Source organism: Schistocerca nitens, chromosome 10, assembly GCF_023898315.1.
Source record: "Schistocerca nitens isolate TAMUIC-IGC-003100 chromosome 10, iqSchNite1.1, whole genome shotgun sequence".
Taxonomy (NCBI): Eukaryota; Metazoa; Arthropoda; class Insecta; order Orthoptera; family Acrididae; genus Schistocerca; species Schistocerca nitens.
This window is the reverse complement of record NC_064623.1, coordinates 168,391,976-168,414,949: the sequence shown is the minus strand read 5'-3', so window position 1 is coordinate 168,414,949 and position 22,974 is coordinate 168,391,976. Positions and strand designations below refer to the sequence as shown.

The 22,974-nt window shown below is 45.7% G+C and overlaps 1 protein-coding gene across 2 annotated transcripts in view; it reads left to right on the top strand.

The window, feature by feature from the left end:
* Positions 1-22,974, top strand: part of LOC126210581 (organic solute transporter alpha-like protein) — a 173,338-nt gene that overhangs the window by 84,395 nt on the left and 65,969 nt on the right. For both annotated transcript variants that reach the window (XM_049939846.1, XM_049939845.1), the window contains exon 3: positions 4,566-4,717. In XM_049939846.1, coding sequence (XP_049795803.1) covers positions 4,566-4,717 — 152 coding nt within the window. The remainder of the gene's footprint in view (positions 1-4,565; positions 4,718-22,974) is intronic.

The window sequence follows — 22,974 nt, the reverse complement described above, 5'->3', positions numbered from 1 at the left end:
TCCTTTAAGACTGCAACGCCAGAAAGAACAGAAAAATTTTGTGCAGGCATTTAGCAACAGGAATACATTATTAAATTTGTAGGTGATCTATGGTTCTCCAGATACGAAAAGTAGTTCAGTGCAGTCCCAACTGGCAGCAATAATAGCTTCAACTGGGCCGATGACTGATTTGAACATAGCTTGGATGGCAGATACGGCACGTTATTCCCTTCTGCTTCAATTCTGTGGCGAAGTTCACCGATCGCAGTCACTGGCGAACGGTTCACATGACAGTCTCTGCCTGGAAACCGTGACCATTTCGATGATTCGGTGAGATATGTGGAGAATGTGCTGGCAAGGGAAATAATCGGAAATCCTCTGTATCGAGCTACATCAGGACAGAATGGACAATACGCAATCTTGTATCATCTTATTGGAAGGTAACATCCTGGAGACTCTGATGATAGGGCCCAGCCACTGGCTGTAATATGGCAGAAATGTAATTGCTGCTGTCTAAATAACCAACTGCGCAAGCCAGAGGTGATCGTCTTTAGTACTCAGTGACACTCCATACCCTACCAGCACCAGAGGACGTCGATTTTTTTTTCTTTGTTGTATTTCAATGCCCCATCTGGGGCGAGCTGGCAGCAGTATATGCGCTGCTCTTCAGCCAAAAGACATTAATCATGCAATAGAAGACATTCAAAATAACATAAAGGAGAGACTATGGAGTACATAGATATAAAAAAGGGGAACATCATGGAAGACTTACAGACCACAAAAAGGGGGCGACTGTATAAAGGAGATAAAAACCGTAAAAAATGAGCGCACACAAAACAAAACCACACGTTGGATCATAAAAGTATCGATGGACGGCCTAGCACATAACAATCGCTGACAGTAAGACTATGTACAAGTCCAGCACACAATTAAGATCACAGCTCTTGACGTCAAGGGAGAACAGCACCAAACACAAGACTGATGTAGTACACTGAAGACGATGAGGAAACAGAGAGGATCTGCCAAGGGGAATACAGACAAGGGAGGAGGGAAGAAGGAGGGGAGTGGGAGAAGGGAAGAAGGGATGGAGGGAACGAGACGGGGGAGAGACAGGTGGTGGGCCCGCCGTAGAGGGCCATGGAGGGAAGGACGTGGGAGGGAAGCTTTCAAGGAGAGGGTGCTGGGACTTAGGGAGGGAAGGAGAAAAATCCGCTCTGGGAGAAGGAGGGGAGAGGAAGAAGGGGGCCCTGGGGGGGGGGGGGGGGGGAGAAAAAGGCCAGCTTACAGTTGGAAGGAAGGGTAGATGTCATGGCGAATTTCAACATCCAGGAGGTGCTGGAAATTGCCCTGATGAAGCAGATAGAGGGTGTGGAGGTGGAGAGAGGGAGAGAGGGAGGGATGCAGCGATAGAGACACGGCAACGAACAGGGGGTGGAGAGGAAGGAGGAAACGAGGGGGTGGAGGGGATCAAGCCTGCAGACAGTGTAAAGGATGCAGAGACGTTGGAGGAAAATGAGGTGGGGGAGTGGGATGAAGTCATACAGTAGCCATATGGGGGAAGGAAGACAGATACAGAAGGCAAGTTGGAGTGCATGGTGTTCAAGGATTTGGAGGGCCTTGTAAAAGCGGGTCGGTGTGGAGATCCAGGAAACTCTGGCATAAAAGTGGACAGGATGGATGAGAGATTTGTAGGTGGGGAGGATGGTGGAAGGATGCAATCCTTATGTCTGGCCAGACAGGAGGTTCAGGAGGTGGAGGCAGGAATGGGCTTTCTGCTGGATGGTCAGGAGGTGAGGGGTACAGGTGAGCTGATGGTCGAGGGTGAGGCCAAGGTATCTCAGGGTGGGGATGAGCTGGATGGAGCAACCATAAATGGTGAGGGAGAAATCATGGTGATGGAAGGAGTGGGGGTATGGCCTATGGTAATTGTCTGGGTTTTGGAGGGGTTGAGACAAAGGGACCACTGGTTACACCAAGTGGCGAACTGGTCAAGGTGGGTTTGGAGGATGCGTTGGGACCGTTGAAGGGTGGGATAGAGAGTCAGGAAGGCGGTGTCATCAGTATATTGGAGAAGGTGGATTGGTGGGGATGGCTTGGGCATATTGGTAGTGTACAGGAGATAGAGGAGAGGGGAGAGGACGGAGCCCTGGGGGATGCCAGCAGTGGGATGAAAGATGCGGGAGTTGGTGTTGTGGAGAGTGATGTGGGAAGGACGGCGGGAGAGGAAGGAAGCGATCAGACTGACAAAATTGATAGGCAGAGCGGAGTTTAAAGAGGAGACCGGGATGCCATATGCAGTCATAGGCATTTTGGAGGTCGAGGGAAACAAAAATGGCGGAACGATGGGAGGTAAGCAGGAGGAAGAGAAGGTGGACGAGGTTAAGGAGTTGGTCTTTAGTGGAGAACGAGGGTCGGAAGCTACACTGGATAAGGGGGAAGAGGTGGTGGTGATTAAGGTGCTGATGGATACGATGGGAGAGGATGAATTCGAACACCTTACTGAAGATGGAGGTGAGGCAGATGGGACGATAGGATGAGGCGACGCAAGGAGGTTTGTTGGGTTTGAGGAATAAGAGGATGCGGGAAGTCTTCCACAGGTCGGGGTAGAAGCGCTTAGAGAGGCTGATGTTATACAGTCAGTAAGGAGAAGGGGCTTTCTCTAAGGTGGCGGTAGGTGACACAGTCATGACCAGGGCCATGTAGTGTTTGGACTGGAGGATTAATGTCGTGTGCTGTGATTGGAGTCAGAGGGGGGCAACTGCTCCAAGTACTGGAGACTAGGATCAAGTGGAGCGGCCGAGGTATCGGCGCGTTCCATGACAGTGGAGAAAAGAGAATAATCAAAGTGGGGATCATGAGGGACGGAGAACACCTCGGAAAGGTGAGAAGTAATTGGCTTTACTGAGGTTGTCGCGAAGAGGGCGGTCGTTATGGAGAAGGGTGTAAGGATGTAGAGCAGTTGCATCGATGAAATATCGTGGGACTTACACAGTTCGATCCGGCGGCAAAATCGAGACGTGTATGTACACTCCTGGAAATGGAAAAAAGAACACATTGACACCGATGTGTCAGACACACCATACTTGCTCCGGACACTGCGAGAGGGCTGTACAAGCAATGATCACACGCACAGCACAGCGGACACACGAGGAACCGCGATGTTGGCCGTCGAATGGCGCTAGCTGCGCAGCATTTGTGCACCGCCGCCGTCAGTGTCAGCCAGTTTGCCGTGGCATACGGAGCTCCATCGCAGTCTTTAACACTGGTAGCATGCCGCGACAGCGTGGACGTGAACCGTATGTGCAGTTGACGGACTTTGAGTGAGGGCGTATAGTGGGCATGCGGGAAGCCGGGTGGACGTACCGCCGAATTGCTCAACACGTGGGGCGTGAGGTCTCCACAGTACATCGATGTTGTCGCCAGTGGTCGGCGGAAGGTGCACGTGCCCGTCGACCTGGGACCGGACCGCAGCGACGCACGGATGCACGCCAAGACCGTAGGATCCTACGCAGTGCCGTAGGGGACCGCACCGCCACTTCCCAGCAAATTAGGGACACTGTTGCTCCTGGGGTATCGGCGAGGACCATTCGCAACCGTCTCCATGAAGCTGGGCTACGGTCCCGCACACCGTTAGGCCGTCTTCCGCTCACGCCCCAACATCGTGCAGCCCGCCTCCAGTGGTGTCGCGACAGGCGTGAATGGAGGGACGAATGGAGACGTGTCGTCTTCAGCGATGAGAGTCGCTTCTGCCTTGGTGCCAATGATGGTCGTATGCGTGGTTGGCGCCGTGCAGGTGAGCGCCACAATCAGGACTGCATACGACCGAGGCACACTGGGCCAACACCCGGCATTATGGTGTGGGGAGCGATCTCCTACACTGGCCGTACACCACTGGTGATCGTCGAGGGGACACTGAATAGTGCACGGTACATCCAAACCGTCATCGAACCCATCGTTCTACCATTCCTAGACCGGCAAGGGAACTTGCTGTTCCAACAGGACAATGCACGTCCGCATGTATCCCGTGCCACCCAACGTGCTCTAGAAGGCGTAAGTCAACTACCCTGGCCAGCAAGATCTCCGGATCTGTCCCCCATTGAGCATGTTTGGGACTGGATGAAGCGTCGTCTCACGCGGTCTGCACGTCCAGCACGAACGCGGGTCCAACTGAGGCGCCAGGTGGAAATGGCATGGCAAGCCGTTCCACAGGACTACATCCAGCATCTCTACGATCGTCTCCATGGGAGAATAGCAGCCTGCATTGCTTGCGAAAGGTGGATATACACTGTACTAGTGCCGACATTGTGCATGCTCTGTTGTCTGTGTCTATGTGCCTGTGGTTCTGTCAGTGTGATCATGTGATGTATCTGACCACAGGAATGTGTCAATAAAGTTTCCCCTTCCTGGGACAATGAATTCACGGTGTTCTTATTTCAATTTCCAGGAGTGTATTTGCAGCAGATCCGTCTGGAATGTCACATAAGCGTAGTTGTCGATGATGTGTTTTCAGTAGTCGGTGCCTTACCAGCGACCCACTATCTGTCTGGCCACGTATCGACCACGGACCCCGTTTCCTCTGTTCACAGAGCCCCACGCGGCCATCATATCCGCCATCGTGATCTGCACGCTGGCCGTGACTGCGGTGTACGCCATCTACGGCAACACGATGCACTACGTAAGGCGACACGTCCCGCGTGTCCTCAGGGGGTACACTGCCTTCGTCATCTCCTTATACCCGGTGAGTACGCTGCAAATTTGCTTTGGTCACCTACTTACTCTGTCTCCCTTCCCAGTGCCTGGTTAAAAAAGAGGGAGACGAAATGAAACTGCACGCGCTTACAGGGTACAAAATTTCTAGTTGTTGCGGTGAATCGCAGCTTGCTCCATACGTAGAAAAAATTTTAGTTAATGCGGATGATTAAGAAAAACTGTCCCGTAGTGCTCGAATGCAGAACCAGTTATGTGCTGCTCGACACAGTCTATTCCGTTAAATACACTGATGAGCCAAAACATTATGACCATCTGCTTAGTAGTTTGTTTGTCCGTCTCTGGAACGAGATACTCACTTATTACGCCTATCAGGGACCCTAAAGTTTATGGGAAGGGTTTGTGGAGGTATGTGGCATTAGATATCTACGCACAGGTCATGTAATTCAGGTAAATACGAGCCGGCCGCTGATTTGCGTACGCGGCGATGGCACCCGATAGCCACCCAGACGGGCTAGGTTGGGTTGTTTGGGGGAAGAGACCAAACAGCGATGTCATCGGTGTCATCGGATTAGGGAAGGACGGGGAAGGAAATCGGCCGTGCCCTTTCAAAGGAACCATCCCAGCATTTGCCTGGAGCGATTTAGGGAAATCACGGAGAACCTAAATCGAGATGGCTGGACGTGGGATTGAACCCTCGTCCTCACGAATGTGAGTCCAGTGCGCTAGCCACTGTGCCAACTCGCTTGGTCACCCAGAGGGCTTCCTTAGGATCGACATCAGGTGAATTCGGTTGCCGAGATATCAACGTGAGATCACTGAAATGCTCCTCAACCCATTTGAGCACGGTTCTGGTTCCGAGATACTTAGGAAGGGATAAAGCTGGTGAGCAGCTGTCAGGGTGTCTTCGTTTACTACCACAGGTGCCATGCAAGAGCAGCATAATGTACTGCTCCCACCACTCTGCGTTCTTGGCGCGCTGAACGTTTCGAGCCGCCGTTCACCTCGATGACGGCGTTTGTGGAGACGATCATCGACCTGCCGTAGGAAAAATGTGATTAGTACGCAGAGCTGACAAGTTCCCATTGGTCGACGGTCGAATACCGATGGTCCCGTACCCACTGCGATGGTAATTGACGATTTTGTTGGTTTAGCAACGTACACTACCAAACAACTGAGTTCATCTACATCTACATCTACATTTATACTCCGCAAGCCACCCAACGGTGTGTGGCGGAGGGCACTTTATGTGCCACTGTCATTACCTCCCTTTTCTGTTCCAGTCGCGTATGGTTCGCGGGAAGAACGACTGTCTGAAAGCCTCCGTGCGCGCTCGAATCTCTCTAATTTTACATTCGTGATCTCCTCGGGAGGTATAAGTAGGGGGAAGCAATATATTCGATACCTCATCAAGAAACGCACCCTCTCGAAACCTGGACAGCAAGCTACACCGCGATGCAGAGCGCCTCTCTTGCAGAGTCTGCCACTTTGCTAAACATCTCCGTAACGCTATCACGGTTACCAAATAACCCTGTGACAAAACGCGCCGCTCTTCTTTGGATCTTCTCTATCTCCTCTGTCAACCCGACCTGATACGGATCCCACACTGATGAGCAATACTCAAGTATAGGCCGAATGAGTGTTTTGTAAGCCACCTCCTTTGTTGGTGGACTACATTTTCTAAGGACTCTCCCAATGAATCTCAACCTGGTACCCGCCTTACCAACAATTAATTTTATATGATCATTCCACTTCAAATCGTTCCGCACGCATAGTCCCAGATATTTTAGAGAAGAAACTGCTACCAGTGTTTGTTCCGCAATCATATAATCATACAACAAAGGATCCTTCTTTCTATGTATTCGCAATACATTACATTTGTCTATGTTAAGGGTCAGTTGCCACTCCCTGCACCAAGTGCCTATCCGCTGCAGATCTTCCTGCATTTCGCTACAATTTTCTAATGCTGCAACTTCTCTGTATATTACAGCATCATCCGCGAAAAGCCGAACTTCCGACAGTATCTACTAGGTCATTTATATATATTGTGAAAAGCAATGATCCCATATCCCTCCCCTGTGGCACGCCAGAGGTTACTTTAACGTCTGTAGACGTCTCTCCATTGAGAACAACATGCTGTGTTCTGTTTGCTAAAAACTCTTCAATCCAGCCACACAGCTGGTCTCATATTCCGTAGGCTCTTACCTTGTTTATCAGGCGACAGTGCGGAACTGTATCGAACGCCTTCCGGAAGTCAAGGAAAATGGCATCTACCTGGGAGCCTCTATCTAATATTTTCTGGGTCTGATGAACAAATAAAGCGAGTCGGGTCTCACACGATCGCTGTTTCCGGAATCCATGTTGATTGCTACAGAGTAGATTCTGGGTTTCCAGAAACGACATGATACGCGAGCAAAAAACATGTTCTAAAATTCTACAACAGATCGACGTCAGAGATGATGGTCTATAGTTTTGCGCATCTGCTCGACGACCCTTCTTGAAGACTGGGACTACCTGTGCTCTTTTCCAATCATTTGGAACCTTCCGTTCCTCTAGAGACTTGCGGTGCACGACTGTCAGAAGGGGGGCAAGTTCTTTCGCGGACTCTGTGTAGAATCGAACTCGGAATTCAGTCCTGGAGCACTCAGAGGTCGGTTTCTTTGAGTCAAAGTGGTACCTGTCGGGCGTGGATAGCCCATGCGGTGTAACTCCTCAACACCACCTGTCAATTTTAACCTATTTCACATCGGCACCGCATCATTAAGACTCCAGTGCACACGTTGAGCGACTTCCCTGGCTGACAAGCCTTCTGCGTGTAATGTGACAGAACGCGGTGATGCAGCGGTCAGCACACTGGGACTCGCATTCGGGAGGACGACGGTTCAAACCAGCGTCCAGCTATCCTGATTTAGGTTCTTCGTGATTTCCCTAAATCGCTTCAGGCAGATGCTGGGATGGTTCCTTCTCTAATCCCATTGGATCGATATGACCTCGCTGTTTCGTCCCCTTCCCCAAATCAACCAGACAAACTTTCGAAATAAACTGTCTCCTGGAGAAGAGCATATACAGGGTGTTACAAAAAGGTACGGCCAAACTTTCAGGAAACATTCCTCGCACACAAATAAAGAAAAGATGTTATGTGGACATGTGTCCGGAAACGCTTAATTTCCGTGTTAGAGCTCATTTTAGTTTCGTCAGTATGTACTGTACTTCCTCGATTCACCGCCAGTTGGCCCAATTGAAGGGAGGTAATGTTGACTTCGGTGTTTGTGTTGACATGCGACTCATTGCTCTACAGTACTAGCATCAAGCACATCAGTACGTAGCATCAACAGGTTAGTGTTCATCACGAACGTGGTTTTGCAGTCAGTGCAATGTTTACAAATGCGGAGTTGGCACATGCCCATTTGATGTATGGATTAGCACGGGGCAATAGCCGTGGCGGGGTACGTTTGTATCGAGACAGATTTCCAGAACGAAGGTGTCCCGACAGGAAGACGTTCGAAGCAATTGATCGGCGTCTTAGGGAGCACGGAACATTCCATCCTATGACTCGCGACTGGGGAAGACCTAGAACGACGAGGACACCTGCAATGGACGAGGCAATTCTTCGTGCAGTTGACGATAACCCTAATGTCAGCGTCAGAGAAGTTGCTGCTGTACAAAGTAACGTTGACCACGTCACTGTATGGAGAGTGCTACGGGAGAACCAGTTGTTTCCGTACCATGTACAGCGTGTGTAGGCACTATCAGCAGCTGATTGGCCTCCACGGGTACACTTCTGCGAATGGTTCATCTAACAATGTGTCAATCCTCATTTCAGTGAAAATGTTCTCTTTACGAATGTGGCTTCATTCCAACGTGATCAAATTGTAAATTTTCACAATCAACATGTGTGGGCTGACGAGAATCCGCACGCAATTGTGCAATCACGTCATCAACACAGATTTTCTGTGAACGTTTGGGCAGGCATTGTTGGTGATGTCTTGATTGGGCTCTGTGTTATTCCTTCTACGCTCAATGGAGCACATGATCATGATTTCATACGGGATACTCTATCTGTGCTGCTAGAATATGTGCCTTTACAAGTACGACACAACATGTGGTTCATGCACGATGGAGCTCCTGCACATTTCAATCGAAGTGTTCGTACGCTTCTCAACGACAGATTCGGTGACCGATGGATTCGTAGAGGCGGACCAATTCCATGGCCTCCACGCTCTCCTGACCTCAGTCCTCTTGACTTTCATTTACGGGGGCATTTGAAAGCTCTTGTCTACGCAACCCCGGTACCAAATGTAGAGACTCTTCGTGCTCGTATTGTGGACGGCTGTGATACAATACGCCATTCTCCAGGGCTGCATCAGCGCATCAGGGATTCCATGCGACGGAGGGTGGATGCATGTTGAAGAGAAGTAATAAAATGAGCTGTAACATGGAAAGTAAGCGTTTCCGGACAGTTGTCCACATAACATATTTTCTTTCTTTGTGTGTGTGTGAGGAATGTTTCCTGAACGTTTGGCCGTACCTTTTTGTAACACCCTGTATAACTTACTATGAAAATGACAGCACTCTTTCTCTCAATATAAAGATGTTCATGTAATGTGTAACACACTTCATTATTAGTGCAGTTCACTCCACAATTGATCACTCACTTTGTGTTCTGCCTTACGGCAGGTCTTGTCATGGGGGAAGCCTCGTCAGAGAGATCCACCGCATGAGCGTCTAGGGAAGTGATTCCAGGGATGGTTTCCCGTTGCCTTCCACCGATGATGATGAAATGATAATGAGGACAACACAACACCCAGTCCCTGAGCGGAGAAAATCTCCGACGCAGCCGGGAATCGAACACTTGGTATGACACACCGCCGCCCTGACCACTCCGCTATCGGGGCGGACGCACAACTGATGATACTCACCAAATAAAAGCAGCTTCTCAAGAAGTGTCAGTAATTTTAATGATTTAGTAACACAGTCGCTAGCATGCAGGGACGAGTTGTACTGTTTTAACTTGTTGGCTCTTGTAGCAGAAAATGTAATCGGGAGACACTCGTACGTTACGGCAGTGTGACAACATACCGCTAGTAATGAACCAAATTCACATGCCATTTTTTTTTCTAAGCAAAGCTCTTTGCGTAATAATTTCCGAAAAATAGTCTTATCAAAGTACAATGAAACCTCACTATTTCAAGGCTTTTAGGAGATGTTGGAAACTCATGTTTGCAAATAGCCGTATTACTCCAAAATTCATTACACAACAGGTTTCAATCGTTAACAGGCCATCTTCTGGTGTACTTTGAAATCTAAATCAACTGTGATACAACTCATTATCTTCATAAATCATTATGGCACAAGTCAACCTTTCCATTAGAGTCAAACACAAAAGCAGTTTAGCGTCTAGTAATTTCGTGATGAAGCGCTAGACAAAACTAGACTTCACTAATTCGCGCTAATTATGGTGAGTCTCCGTCTGAATTACTGACAGAATTACGGAAATGTTTTCTAAAACAGGAAGGTATAATTACGATTATAACATTCATTGCATGCAGTGGTTAAATAAAACTAGGTAAACTCTATCTTATATGATATAGTGTACAGTATATTTAATGTAAAAGAAACTGTTGTAATGATATCAGAATAATTCAGAATAGCGTTACCCAAACTGAAGTTACAATACATATTCAAAAGTTACTGTCAACAAGTTTGATATACGTACTATTGCACATATACATAACTTATGTATTCAAAACTGAAACTATGCCCTGTACTGGAAATCCATACGTTACATTTGCTATAGAATGGTACGTAATTTACCAGTACGTACTTTGCTAGCTATGTGTCGCTTTCATATGCATCTACAGTTGTATTATTTATTAATTCATTCATTAATTCACCTGTAGAGAATTTCGGTTGTATAGATATAGTCAGGATGTTCACTATTTCAATTACGCTTATACACAGAAAATATAATTTAGCCAAAACGTAATTCAATCGCACTTACATGAATAACCAACACCAACATACGCTTAACGTACGCTCATGAGGTAAACACATGAGATATAATCCTTTGATGTCGACATGAATCTACACATGTTTCTTCACATGGTTTGCAATGGATAGATTTTGTATGTTTCATTCCTCGGTACATTATTCAATTTCGTTTTTCGTACCTCAATCGGTGAAAACGGAACCCTTATAGGATCCTTTTTCTCAGAAAAGAGAAGACGTATCATGCTGAAATTTATGTCGCATACTAAAATGGTTCAAATGGCTCTGAGCACTATGGGACTTAACATCTGTGGTCATCAGTCCCCTAGAACTTAGAACTACTTAAACCTAACTAACCTAAGGACATCACACAACACCCAGCCATCACGAGGCAGAGAAAATCCCTGACCCCGCCGGGAATCGAACCCGGGAACCCGGGCGTGGGAAGCGAGAACGCTACCGCACGACCACGAGATGCGGGCCGTCGCATACTAAGATCTACGACCCCTTTGCAGTATAATAAACGTTAGCTGCTAAGTCGATGAAGTCAAATGACACGGCCGTTTGTGCCATATATTCTGATACTTGCAAACTGGCACATTAAAACCTATAGAGTACCTGCCGTTGACCTAAAATCATTACATTTTGCAAGAAGCAAGCTTTCACGATAGAGGATAAGAAAAAAAAATTGTTAGTCTGTAATTATATCAGAGGAAAAAGTAGTTCTTTTTTATTTGTTATCCGACTTCAGTCTTGAATTTAAAACATTTTCGATGGTCGTAGAATCCACGAGACCTATACCTCGCCTGTATGTATGTCGATAACAGGTACAAATTGTCGACATTCTCGATTCTCGGACTGCGTGAACTGTCTATACACATAATTAGGTTTGTACGGCCCACACAGAGTGCAAGCCCTACTCCCAGCTGGCCAATTGTTAAATATAGATATTACTATAGCAGGATCCAACTTGAAGAACCATGTTTCAGTAGCCACCACTGATTATTAATTCGTCCTTTTTTCCTTATCTGGACAATGCTTTAATTAAATCCATATTGATACTACCGAAACCACAGACCTTTTTCTTGTTTCTGTTCTTATGAGAAACTTTCTCGGATTCGTCTGCCTTCATCCTTCTCGCCTGTGCCGTAAACGTTGCCGTTACCTCCCTATGCGCGTGCTGGTAGCTTCTTGTTCCATGACGCAAGAGCTTATTCCTCGAAACAACGATATCACCCGAACTACTTCTGATGTAATGCGATAAATGATTGAATGGTCTCTGATAGTCACAAGTTTAGATATATGAGAACGCAAAGACAAAAGTTTCTCAAACACAGCTGGCACTTGCTCGCTAATTCAAATAAAAGCTGGGAGTGACAGTTCTAAGTTACTGTTCAGTGTTACGGATCACCCGATTCCGAAAATAATTTAGATGCTTTAATTACATTCTCTGTAGGTGCTCTGCAGGAATAATGCTGCATTATGCAAACAACCATCTTGTGAAACTGAACTAGCTCTGTTTGTCCACAACAGCCACGAACAAGTTAAGTACCGGGCTGCACGTTTTAAGTATGTGTTACGTAGAGGTGCTATTCAATGAATCTCTGCCTAACTGAAAATATACTGAAACGCCTAAGAAACAGGTATAGGCACACGTATTTAAAAAGGGATATGTACACAGCCAGAATACGGCGCTGCAGTCGGCATATGTAAATAGCCAGAATACGGTGCTGTGGTCGGCACGCCTATACGGGGTGTTACAAAAAGGTACGGCCAAACTTTCAGGAAACATTCCTCACACACAAAGAAAGAAAATATGTTATGTGGACATGTGTCCGGAAACGCTTACTTTCCATGTTAGAGCTCATTTTATTACTTCTCTTCAAATCACGTTAATCATGGAATGTAAACACACAGCAACAGAACGTACCAGCGTGCTTCAATCACTTTGTTACAGGCAATGTTCAAAATGTCCTCCGTTAGCGAGGATACATGCATCCACCCTCCGTCGCATGGAATCCCTGATGCGCTGATGCAGCCCTGGAGAATGGCGTATTGTATCACAGCCGTCCACAATACGAGCACGAAGAGTCTTTACATTTGGTACTGGGGTTGCGTAGACAAGAGCTTTCAAATGCCCCCATAAATGAAAGTCAAGAGGGTTGAGGTCAGGAGAGCGTGGAGGCCATCGAATTGGTCCGCCTCTACCAATCCATCGGTCACCGAATCTCTTGTTGAGAAGCGTATTAACACTTCGACTGATATGTACAGGAGCTCCATCGTGCATGAACCACATGTTGTGTCGTACTTGTAAAGGCACATGTTCCAGCAGCACAGGCAGAGTATCCCGTATGAAATCATGATAACGTGCTCCATTGAGCGTAGGTGGAAGAACATGGGACCCAATCAAGACATCACCAACAATGCCTGCCCAAACGTTCACAGAAAATCTGTGTTGATGACGTGATTGCACAATTGCGTGCGGATTCTCGTCAGCCCACACATGTCGATTGTGAAAATCTACAATTTGATCACGTTGGAATGAAGCCTCATCCGTAAAGAGAACATTTGCACTGAAATGAGGATTGACACATTGTTGGACGAACCACTCGCAGAAGTGTACCCGTGGAGGCCAATCCGCTGCTGATAGTGCCTGCACACGCTGTACACGGTACGGAAACACCTGGTTCTCCCGTAGCACTCTCCATACAGTGACGTGGTCAACGTTACCTTGTACAGCAGCAACTTCTCTGACGCTGACATTAGGGTTATCGTCAACTGCACGAAGAATTGCCTCGTCCATTGCAGGTGTCCTCGTCGTTCTAGGTCTTCCCCAGTCGCGAGTCATAGGATGAAATGTTCCGTGCTCCCTAAGACGCCGATGAATTGCTTCGAGCGTCTTCCTGTCGGGACACCATCGTTCTGGAAATCTGTCTCGATACAAACGTACCGCGCCACGGCTATTGCCCCGTGCTAATCGATACATCAAATGGGCATGTGCCAACTCCGCATTTGTAAACATTGCACTGACTGCAAAACCACGTTCGTGATGAACACTAACCTGTTGATGCTACGTACTGATGTGCTTGATGCTAGTACTGTAGAGCAACGAGTCTCATGTCAACACAAGTACCGAAGTCAACATTACCTTCCTTCAAGTGAGCCAACTGGCGGTGAATCGAGGAAGTACAGTACATACGGACGAAACTAAAATGAGCTCTAACATGGAAATTAAGCGTTTCCGGACACATGTCCACATAACATCTTTTCTTTATTTGTGTGCGAGGAATGTTTCCTGAAAGTTTGGCCGTACCTTTTTGTGACACCCTGTATAAGACAAGTGGCTGGCGCAGTTGTTAGATCGGTTACTGCTGCTACAATGGCAGGTTATCAAGATTTAAGTGAGTGTGAACGTGGTGCAATAGTCGGCGCACCGGCGATGGGACACAGCATCTCCGAGGAAGCGATGAAGTGGGGATTTTCCCCCACGACCATTTCACAAATGTACAATGAATATCAAGAATCAGATAAAGCATCAAATCTCCAACGTCGCTGTGGCCGGATAAAGATCCTGCAAGAACGGACCAACGACCACTGAAGAGAATCGTTCAACGTGACAAAAGTGCAACCCCTCCGCAAATTGCTGCAGATTTCAGTGCTGGGCCATCAACAAGTTTCAGCGTGCGAACTATAGAACGAAACGTCATCGATATGGGCTTTCGAAGCCGAAGGCCCACTCGTGTGTCCTTGACGACTGCACGACATAAAGCTTTACACCTCGCCTGGGCGCGTCCACACTGACACTGGACTGTTGATGACATGTAGCCTGGTCGAACGAGTCTCGTTTCAAATTGTATTGAGCGGATGGACGTGTACGGTATGGAGGCAACCACGTGAATCAATGGACCCTGCATGTCAGTAGGGGACTGTTCAAGCTGTTCATTTTTGGAGCACAACCTACGACCGGCTTAGAAGTGATGACACTTTCTGCAGGACCTGACCATCATTTTGCAGGACAATGCTCAACCACGGACAGTGCAAGCAGTTACTGATTTGTTTGACTGATGGGGCTGCTAAGTGCTATACCACCTACAGCACTCCCCTGACTTAAGCCTTGGTGAGTTCAACTCGATTTCTAAACTGAAGGAAACACTTCACGGCATTCGCTTAAGTACTGCTACAAATTCGTCGGGCAATAGATCGCTCAGCTCGAACTGTCAACACTACTGGCACTGCTAAAAGTATCCTACGACTTCCACATCGCTGGCGACGGGTTATACACAATGCTGGTGACTACTTTGAAGGTCAACAAAACTTTGAAACACGTATCTATCTTGTACGAGCTGTAAATAAATAGTTTCCATTATTAAAATTCCAACCCTCGTGTGTGTATATATATTATTATTATACAAATTTGGCCGTTAAAGACCGTGAAAACAGTTATTTCTTGCGCTTCTGGGAAGTCTTCTTTCTCTCAGTCCACACTTCTTTCATTCTTGCGCTGAAGGCGGCTTTTCTCTCTTCAGACCATTTAGTTCCACAAGTCTTCTTAATTTTCACACCGAAACCCGTGAATGAATTCAGTTTTTTTCTAAAAAGGTTTCTGTTAAATATTGTTTCCTGATCTATGTCCATTTCTTTTAGATCTCTTTCTGTGTTGATAAACCATAAATTTTTATTTTTTAGATTTGCGATGTACGAAAATATTTGTTTTGTAAGCCTATTCGGGTTCATCCTCATGATGTGAGCATAAAAGGAGCATCTTCTTTTTCTAATTTCGTCTGTAATTTTGCTGCACTTTGTATACACTTCTTTGTTGCTTTTTAGTCTGTATACAGACTTGCCTTGATCATCTGTTATTTTCCTGTGTCCAAGAATTGTCCTCACAATTCTTCTTTCACGATTTTCTATCTGTTCTGCGTATGTAAAATTTGCCAGTGTTTCTGATGCATATAGTATCTGCGGTCTAATGACAGTCTGGTAGTGTCTGAGTTTAATGTTTTCGGATATACATTTTTTTGAATACATTTGTCTGCAGTAGTGAGTTGCTGTCTCTAGTTTTTGTATTCTAGCCCTGCAGGCTGGATGACCTTTTGCCACAGGCTGAATTAGTTCACCAAGATATTTAAAATGTTTAGATACCTGTATTTTCCCGTATTTCGTAGTTATTTTCTTTGGTGGATTTTTGATATTTGTAATGATTTCAGTCTTTTCAAATGAAATTTGCAAGCCTGCTTTTTCAGCAGTTTCCTTAAGTAATTCTATTTGTTTTATTGTGTCTTTTTGTGTGTAAGCTAAACAGGCGAGATCGTCAGCGAAGGCAAAACAGTTGGTTTCAATGGCTTTGTAGCACTTCCCTCCAATTTGGACTTTCTCAACTCCATGTTTTTGCGTGAGTTTTCTCCATTCTGCTATGACTTTATCCAGAACACAGTTGAAGAGTACCGGGGACAGCGCATCTCCTTGTCTGACGCCGGTTTTGACCTCGAAATGCCGTGAAATTTCTCCTTGGAATTTTACTTTTGATGTTGTATTTGTTAATGTTTCTTTGATTATGGTGATTGTTGTTTCATCTATTTCATATTCTCGAAGTGTTTTGATGAGTGTGTCCCTATCGATTGAGTCATAAGCTTTTTTGAAATCAATGAATGTTATGAAATATTTCTTGCTCCTTGTAGATAAATAGTTCATTGTTGTTTTGAGGTTAAAAATTTGTTCGGCGCAGGATCTTCCTGGTCTGAAGCCAGCTTGATATTCTCCAAGTTTTCCCTCTATAATTGGTGATACACGATTGAGCAGGGCCTTTGATAGAATTTTGTATGGGACTGGGAGAAGCGATATTCCACGATAGTTGTTAACATCCTTTTTGTCACCTTTTTTAAACAAAGGGTGAATTAGGGCAGTTTTCCAGTGACTTGGGATTTTCTTGGTTTCCCATACTTGTTCAAGTTCTTTGTGTAGTGCTTCTACTGATGTTTCTCCCCCAAGCTTGAGCATTTCTGCTGTAATTGTGTCTTCTCCACATGCTTTCCTGTTTTTGAGATTTTTGATTATGTTTGTGATTTCCTCTCGTGTCGGAGGTGTTGAATGTGTTGGTAATGTTTCTGGCTGCGTAAAACTGAGAGTCTGGATGGGTGTTTGGCAGTTTAGGAGTGTCTCAAAATATTCAGCCAGGATTTCAGTTTTCAGTATTGTTGGTGGCGAGAGTCTTATTATTTCTCATAAGGTTTAGGCAAGGGGACTGGTATCCTCGGAGTTTCTGGTTGAATGTTTTGTACCAAGCTGCCGTGTTGCATTTCTTGAAATTCTCTTCGATTGAGTCCAGTTGTTGTTTTTCATATTGTCTCTTGGTGTTGCGAATAGTTTTCGAGGCATTCTTTCTGGCTTGCTTAAATTCATCAAAGTTGTTTTCAGTTTTATGTGAGTTCCACTTTTTCCAGGCTTTAAGTCTTTCATGCAGAACTTCATTACAGTTGCTGTCCCACGACGGGTGTCTCGGTTTGCTCTTTTTTGGAAAGGTTGTTTCTGTTGCCTCAATCAAGTTGTTCTGAAATTCTTGGAGGTTTTGTGAAGGGGAGAATGTCTTTAGTTTTTTCTGAAAATCCTTGAGGTTAGAGTTGGACTTAAGGTTGTAATTTCTCAGGGTTGTAAGATCAAAATTTATTTTATTTCTGTTTTTATATTCACCGTTTCTGCTTTTCTGTTTGTTTTGTGGGATCAGTTTAGTTTTTATTTTCGTGAGATAGTGATCGGAGTCGAGGTTTAGAGATTTTCGGACACGTGTGTTCAATATTTCTTTTTCACATTTGGAGGAGATGGCAAAGTGATCTATTTGAAATTCTCCGATACTCTTTATCGGAGATACCCAGGTTTTTTGTTTTCTGGGAAGATGTTTAAAACGTGTTGACATTAGCTTGAGTTTAAACTGCTTACAGAGCATAATTAACCTTTCTCCATTTTTGTTGGTTCGTTTGTGTGCGGGAAAGTTGCCGACAATATCGCGGAATTTCTTTTCTTTTCCAATCTGAGCGTTAAAATCTCCTAGAAGTATTTTTGCATTGTTTTCTGGGATTTCTGATATATGATCCTTAAGGTTTTCCCAGAATTCATCTGTTTCTTCCCTATTTTTAGCATTATTTTTGTCATTTGTGGGAGCGTGAACATTGATTAATGTGTATTTTTTATTTGCACATCGAAAAGTGAGGAAAGATGTTCTCGATGATGTTGACCAAAAATGTTCGACAGAGTTCAGAATTTTGGTGTTTACAGCAAAAGCTGTGCCAAGCTGAGGGCATTTCTTCATTACAATTTTTCCAGGTTTTCCTTTAAATATTCTGAATTTGTTTGATTCAAATGTGTTTTCATCAGTGAAGCGAGTTTCTTGTAGCGCCACAATTTGTATGTCTTCCGTGTGTAACTGGTCTGTAAGGTGCTTAAGTTTTCCCACTTTGAGAAGGGAGTTTATGTTGAGAGTTGCTATGTTGAAGATTTTTCTGGGTTTAATCTTGTTGGATTTGCATGGTGTTGCAGACTCCCCAGAATCCATGGGTCTGCTTGCGTCGTTGCCGACGGTGGATTGGCCACCTGGGGTAGTTTCGTTATTGAATGACATTTCCATCATGCGTTAAGATTGTAACTGTTGAAATTCTTCAAAGTTGGGGAGATTACTTGCGTAACCTACCAGAAATACGACTAACGTTGTTAGCGTTAGAAGGTTTTCTTGAAACAGCCGCCTCTAACATGAGGAACAGACGCTGCCCACAAGCCGCCCAATCTGGGTACAGACGCTTGCAGTTATAGATTTTTGGTTCCTCCGCTCTCTCAGCCGTTGGGAGTTAAAATTCCTCATCCGCCTATGAGACCGTTGACCGGTTTTCACCGGTAACCCTAGGCAGGGGCCCTCACAGGGTGCTACCATCCGGAGCCAGATGGACCCAGGTTTTTTTACGAGGTTGTTACTCCTCCCCCTCCTCCTCCCTCATCACTTGTAAGATGAGGATCCGGGCTTGGGACCGGCAATGGCGGAGTTATATATATATATATATATATATATATATATATATATATATATATATATATATACAGGGTGTTTCAAAAATGACCGGTATATTTGAAACGGCAATAAAAACTAAACGAACAGCGATAGAAATACACCGTTTGTTGCAATATGCTTGGGACAACAGTACATTTTCAGGCAGACAAACTTTCGAAATTACAGTAGTTACAATTTTCAACAACAGATGGCGCTGCGGTCTGGGAAACTCTATAGTACGATATTTTCCACATATCCACCATGCGTAGCAATAATATGGCGTAGTCTCTGAATGAAATTACCCGAAACCTTTGACAACGTGTCTGGCGGAATGGCTTCACATGCAGATGAGATGTACTGCTTCAGCTGTTCAATTGTTTCTGGATTCTGGCGGTACACCTGGTCTTTCAAGTGTCCCCACAGAAAGAAGTCACAGGGGTTCATGTCTGGCGGATAGGGAGGCCAATCCACGCCGCCTCCTGTATGTTTCGGATAGCCCAAAGCAATCACACGATCATCGAAATATTCATTCGGGAAATTAAAGACGTGCGATGTGGCCGGGCACCATCTTGCATAAACCACGAGGTGTTCGCAGTGTCGTCTAAGGCAGTTTGTACCGCCACAAATTCACGAAGAATGTCCAGATAGCGTGATGCAGTAATCGTTTCGGATTTGAAAAATGGGCCAATGATTCCTTTGGACGAAATGGCGGCCCAGACCAGTACTTTTTGAGGATGCAGGGACGATGGGACTGCAACATGGGGCTTTTCGGTTCCCCATATGCGCCAGTTCTGTTTATTGACGAAGCCGTCCAGGTAAAAATAAGCTTCGTCAGTAAACCAAATGCTGCCCACATGCATATCGCCGTCATCAATCCTGTGCACTATATCGTTAGCGAATGTCTCTCGTGCAGCAATGGTAGCGGCGCTGAGGGGTTGCCGCGTTTGAATTTTGTATGGATAGAGGTGTAAACTCTGGCGCATGAGACGATACGTGGACGTTGGCGTCATGTGGACCGCAGCTGCAACACGGCGAACGGAAACCCGAGGCCGCTGTTGGATCATCTGCTGCACTAGCCGCGCGTTGCCCTCTATGGTTGCCGTACGCGGTCGCCCTACCTTTCCAGCACGTTCATCCGTCACGTTCCCAGTCCGTTGAAATTTTTCAAACAGATCCTTTATTATATCGCTTTTCGGTCCTTTGGTTACATTAAACCTCCGTTGAAAACTTCGTCGTGTTGCAACAACACTGTGTTCTAGGCGGTGGAATTCCAACACCAGAAAAATCCTCTGTTCTAAGGAATAAACCATGTTGTCTACAGCACACTTGCACGTTGTGAACAGCACACGCTTACAGCAAAAAGACGACGTACAGAATGGCGGACCCACAGACTGCGTTGTCTTCTATATCGTTCACATCACTTGCAGCGCCATCTGTTGTTGAAAATTGTAACTACTGTAATTTCGAAAGTTTGTCCGCCTGAAAATGTACTGTTGTCCCAAGCATATTGCAACAAACGGTGTATTTCTATCGCTGCTCGTTTAGTTTTTATTCCCGTTTCAAATATACCGGTCATTTTTGAAACACCCTGTATATGAGGTTTTGCATTACCTCGGTTCCGAGAGTTCCAGAACCTGTACAGAAAATTGGAACAGAAATCAACATCAACATCATGTCCGCCCTTTTTACTGCTCAAGAAAATCACACATTGGATGTTGTACCACCATAGAACGACACCATCAGAGGTGGTGATCCAGATAGCTGTACACACTGGTACCTCTAATAGCCAGTAGCACCTCTCGCGTTGATGCATGCCTGTATTCGTCGTGGCATACTATCCACAGGTTCATCAAGGCAATCTTGGTCCAGATTGCCCCACTCCTAAACGGCGATTCGGCGTAGATCCCTCAGAGTTGTTGATGGGTAACGTCGTCCATATACAGCTCTTTTCAATCAATCCCAGTCATATTCGATGGGGTTCATATCTGGAGAACATGCTGACCTCTATAGTCGAGCGATATTGTTCTCCTGAAGGAAGTTATTCACACGCCGTGCACTGTGGTGGAGCGAATTGTCGTCCATGAAGACGAATGCCTCGCCAATATGCTGCCGATATGGTTGCACTGTCGGTCGGAGGATGGCATCCACGAACCGTACAGCCTTGACGGCACCTCCCGTGACCACAAGCGGCGTGCGTCGGCCCACATAATACCACTCCAAAACACCAGGGAACCTCCACCTTGCTGCACTCACTGGACAGTGTGCCTAAGGCGTTCAGCCTGACAGGGTTGCCTCCAAACACCTCTCCGACGATTGTGTGGATTAAGGCATACGCGAAACTCATCGGTGAAGAGAACGCAATGCCAATACTGACCGGTTCATTCGGCATGTTGTTGGGCCCACGTGTACCGCGCTGCATGGTGTCGTAGCTGAAAAGATGGACCTCGCCATGGGCGTCGGGAGTGAAGTTGCGAATCATGCAGCCTATTGCGCACAGTTTGAGTCGTAACACGACTTCCTTTATCTGCATGAAAAGCATTATTCAACATAATGGCGTTGCTGTCAGGGTTCCTCCGAACCATAAATTGAAGGTAGCGCTCATTCGCTGCAGTAGTAGGTCTTGGGAGGCCTGAGCGAGGCATGTCATCCACAGTTCCGGTGTTTGTGTCTCCTCCATGCCCGAACAACATCGTTTTGATTCACTCTGAGACGCCTGGACATTTCCCATGTTGAGAGCCCTTTCTGGCACAAAGTAACAACGCGGACGCGATAGAAACCGCGGTATTGACCGTCTAGGCATGGATGAACTACAGACAACACGAGCCGTGTACCTCCTTCCTGGTGGAATGACTGGAACTGATCGGTTGTCGGACCCCTTCCGTCTAATAGGCGCTGCTCATGCATGGTTGTTTACATCTTTGGGCGCGTTTAGTGACATCTCTGAACAGTCAAAGGGACTGTGTCTGTGATACAATATCGACAGTCAACGTCTGTCTTCAGGAGTACTGGGAACCGGGGTGATGCAAAACTTTTTCATATATATGAAAAAAAAAGTTTTGACGTCATATTAAGTGAATATTTTAATATTCATACGTCCCCTCAGAAAAATTTATGAATGACTGTGGTGATAAACCTCTTACATTATTTGATTTTGAAACAGCTGAGCAGACATTTCGCTCTTTACCTATTCTGATCAACACTAAACTGACACAATATCTTTAACGCAACGCAATCTGACTTTAAAAAATCCCTACAAAAGAATGGGCCTGACTAACAATAACCTATACCTTTCATGAATCATTTACATAAATCTTCGTTACTCGAACTACTGCAATACAGCGAGCGCCACTACTGCCAACTAAATAAAAGATTCTAACTACTGAAGGCACTAACTACTGATAGGCATAGTTAGCAAATGAAAGATTTTGATAGAGAACAAACAATGTATTTACCTTAATAATGTTCCAAAGTCATTATATATATATATATATATATATATATATATATATATATATATATATATGAGATCTCAGATCATGATATCCAACATTACAAATTTTTTTTTCTGATGGTCACACGTCCGTCCGCTCTCAAAATTCTGCCATCTCACCCCCCCCCCCCCCCCCCCCACATCCACCACTGCTGGCGGCTCACCTCCAACTGCGCAACGCTACGCGATGTTCACATCCAGCTGCCCAACACTACAATAGCGACTATTCCAACAATGCCAACCAGCCACAGACTGCACACAGCACAGCCAGTGATTTTCATACAAAGTGCTACGTGACGTTACCAACATAAAAACCTAAACAACCTACTTACAATATGGCGTCAAATATGTTTGAGAAACTGCCGCATTATGCACGAAGTTTTAGTATATTTATTCTTTACTACTGAGACACAGCCAACTGAAGGAAATCCCTAACATCTGGCAGGGCTTTTGACAGGTTTCAACTGCGAAGTGCAAACGGCTGTAGACGAAATCAATTGCCGTCCATAGAGATATGAAGAGGCGTTGGCGGAGAAATGCTTACAAAATCTCGTGCAGACGCGAGAATCTGTTGCTTCCAGCGTACAGAAACCGTCTGGGATTATCTCATACCGAGTATATCACAGGAGTACATGTGAGGCTTTGTTTCTAATAGAATACTGGCAAAACGAACACCCGCACATAGCCGGATTTGTCAGCTGGTATTGTGCATAAAATAGAAACAATAACTTGGCAGAAAACCTGGAAGCACGCCGTTAATGAGTCACGCCAACAAAAC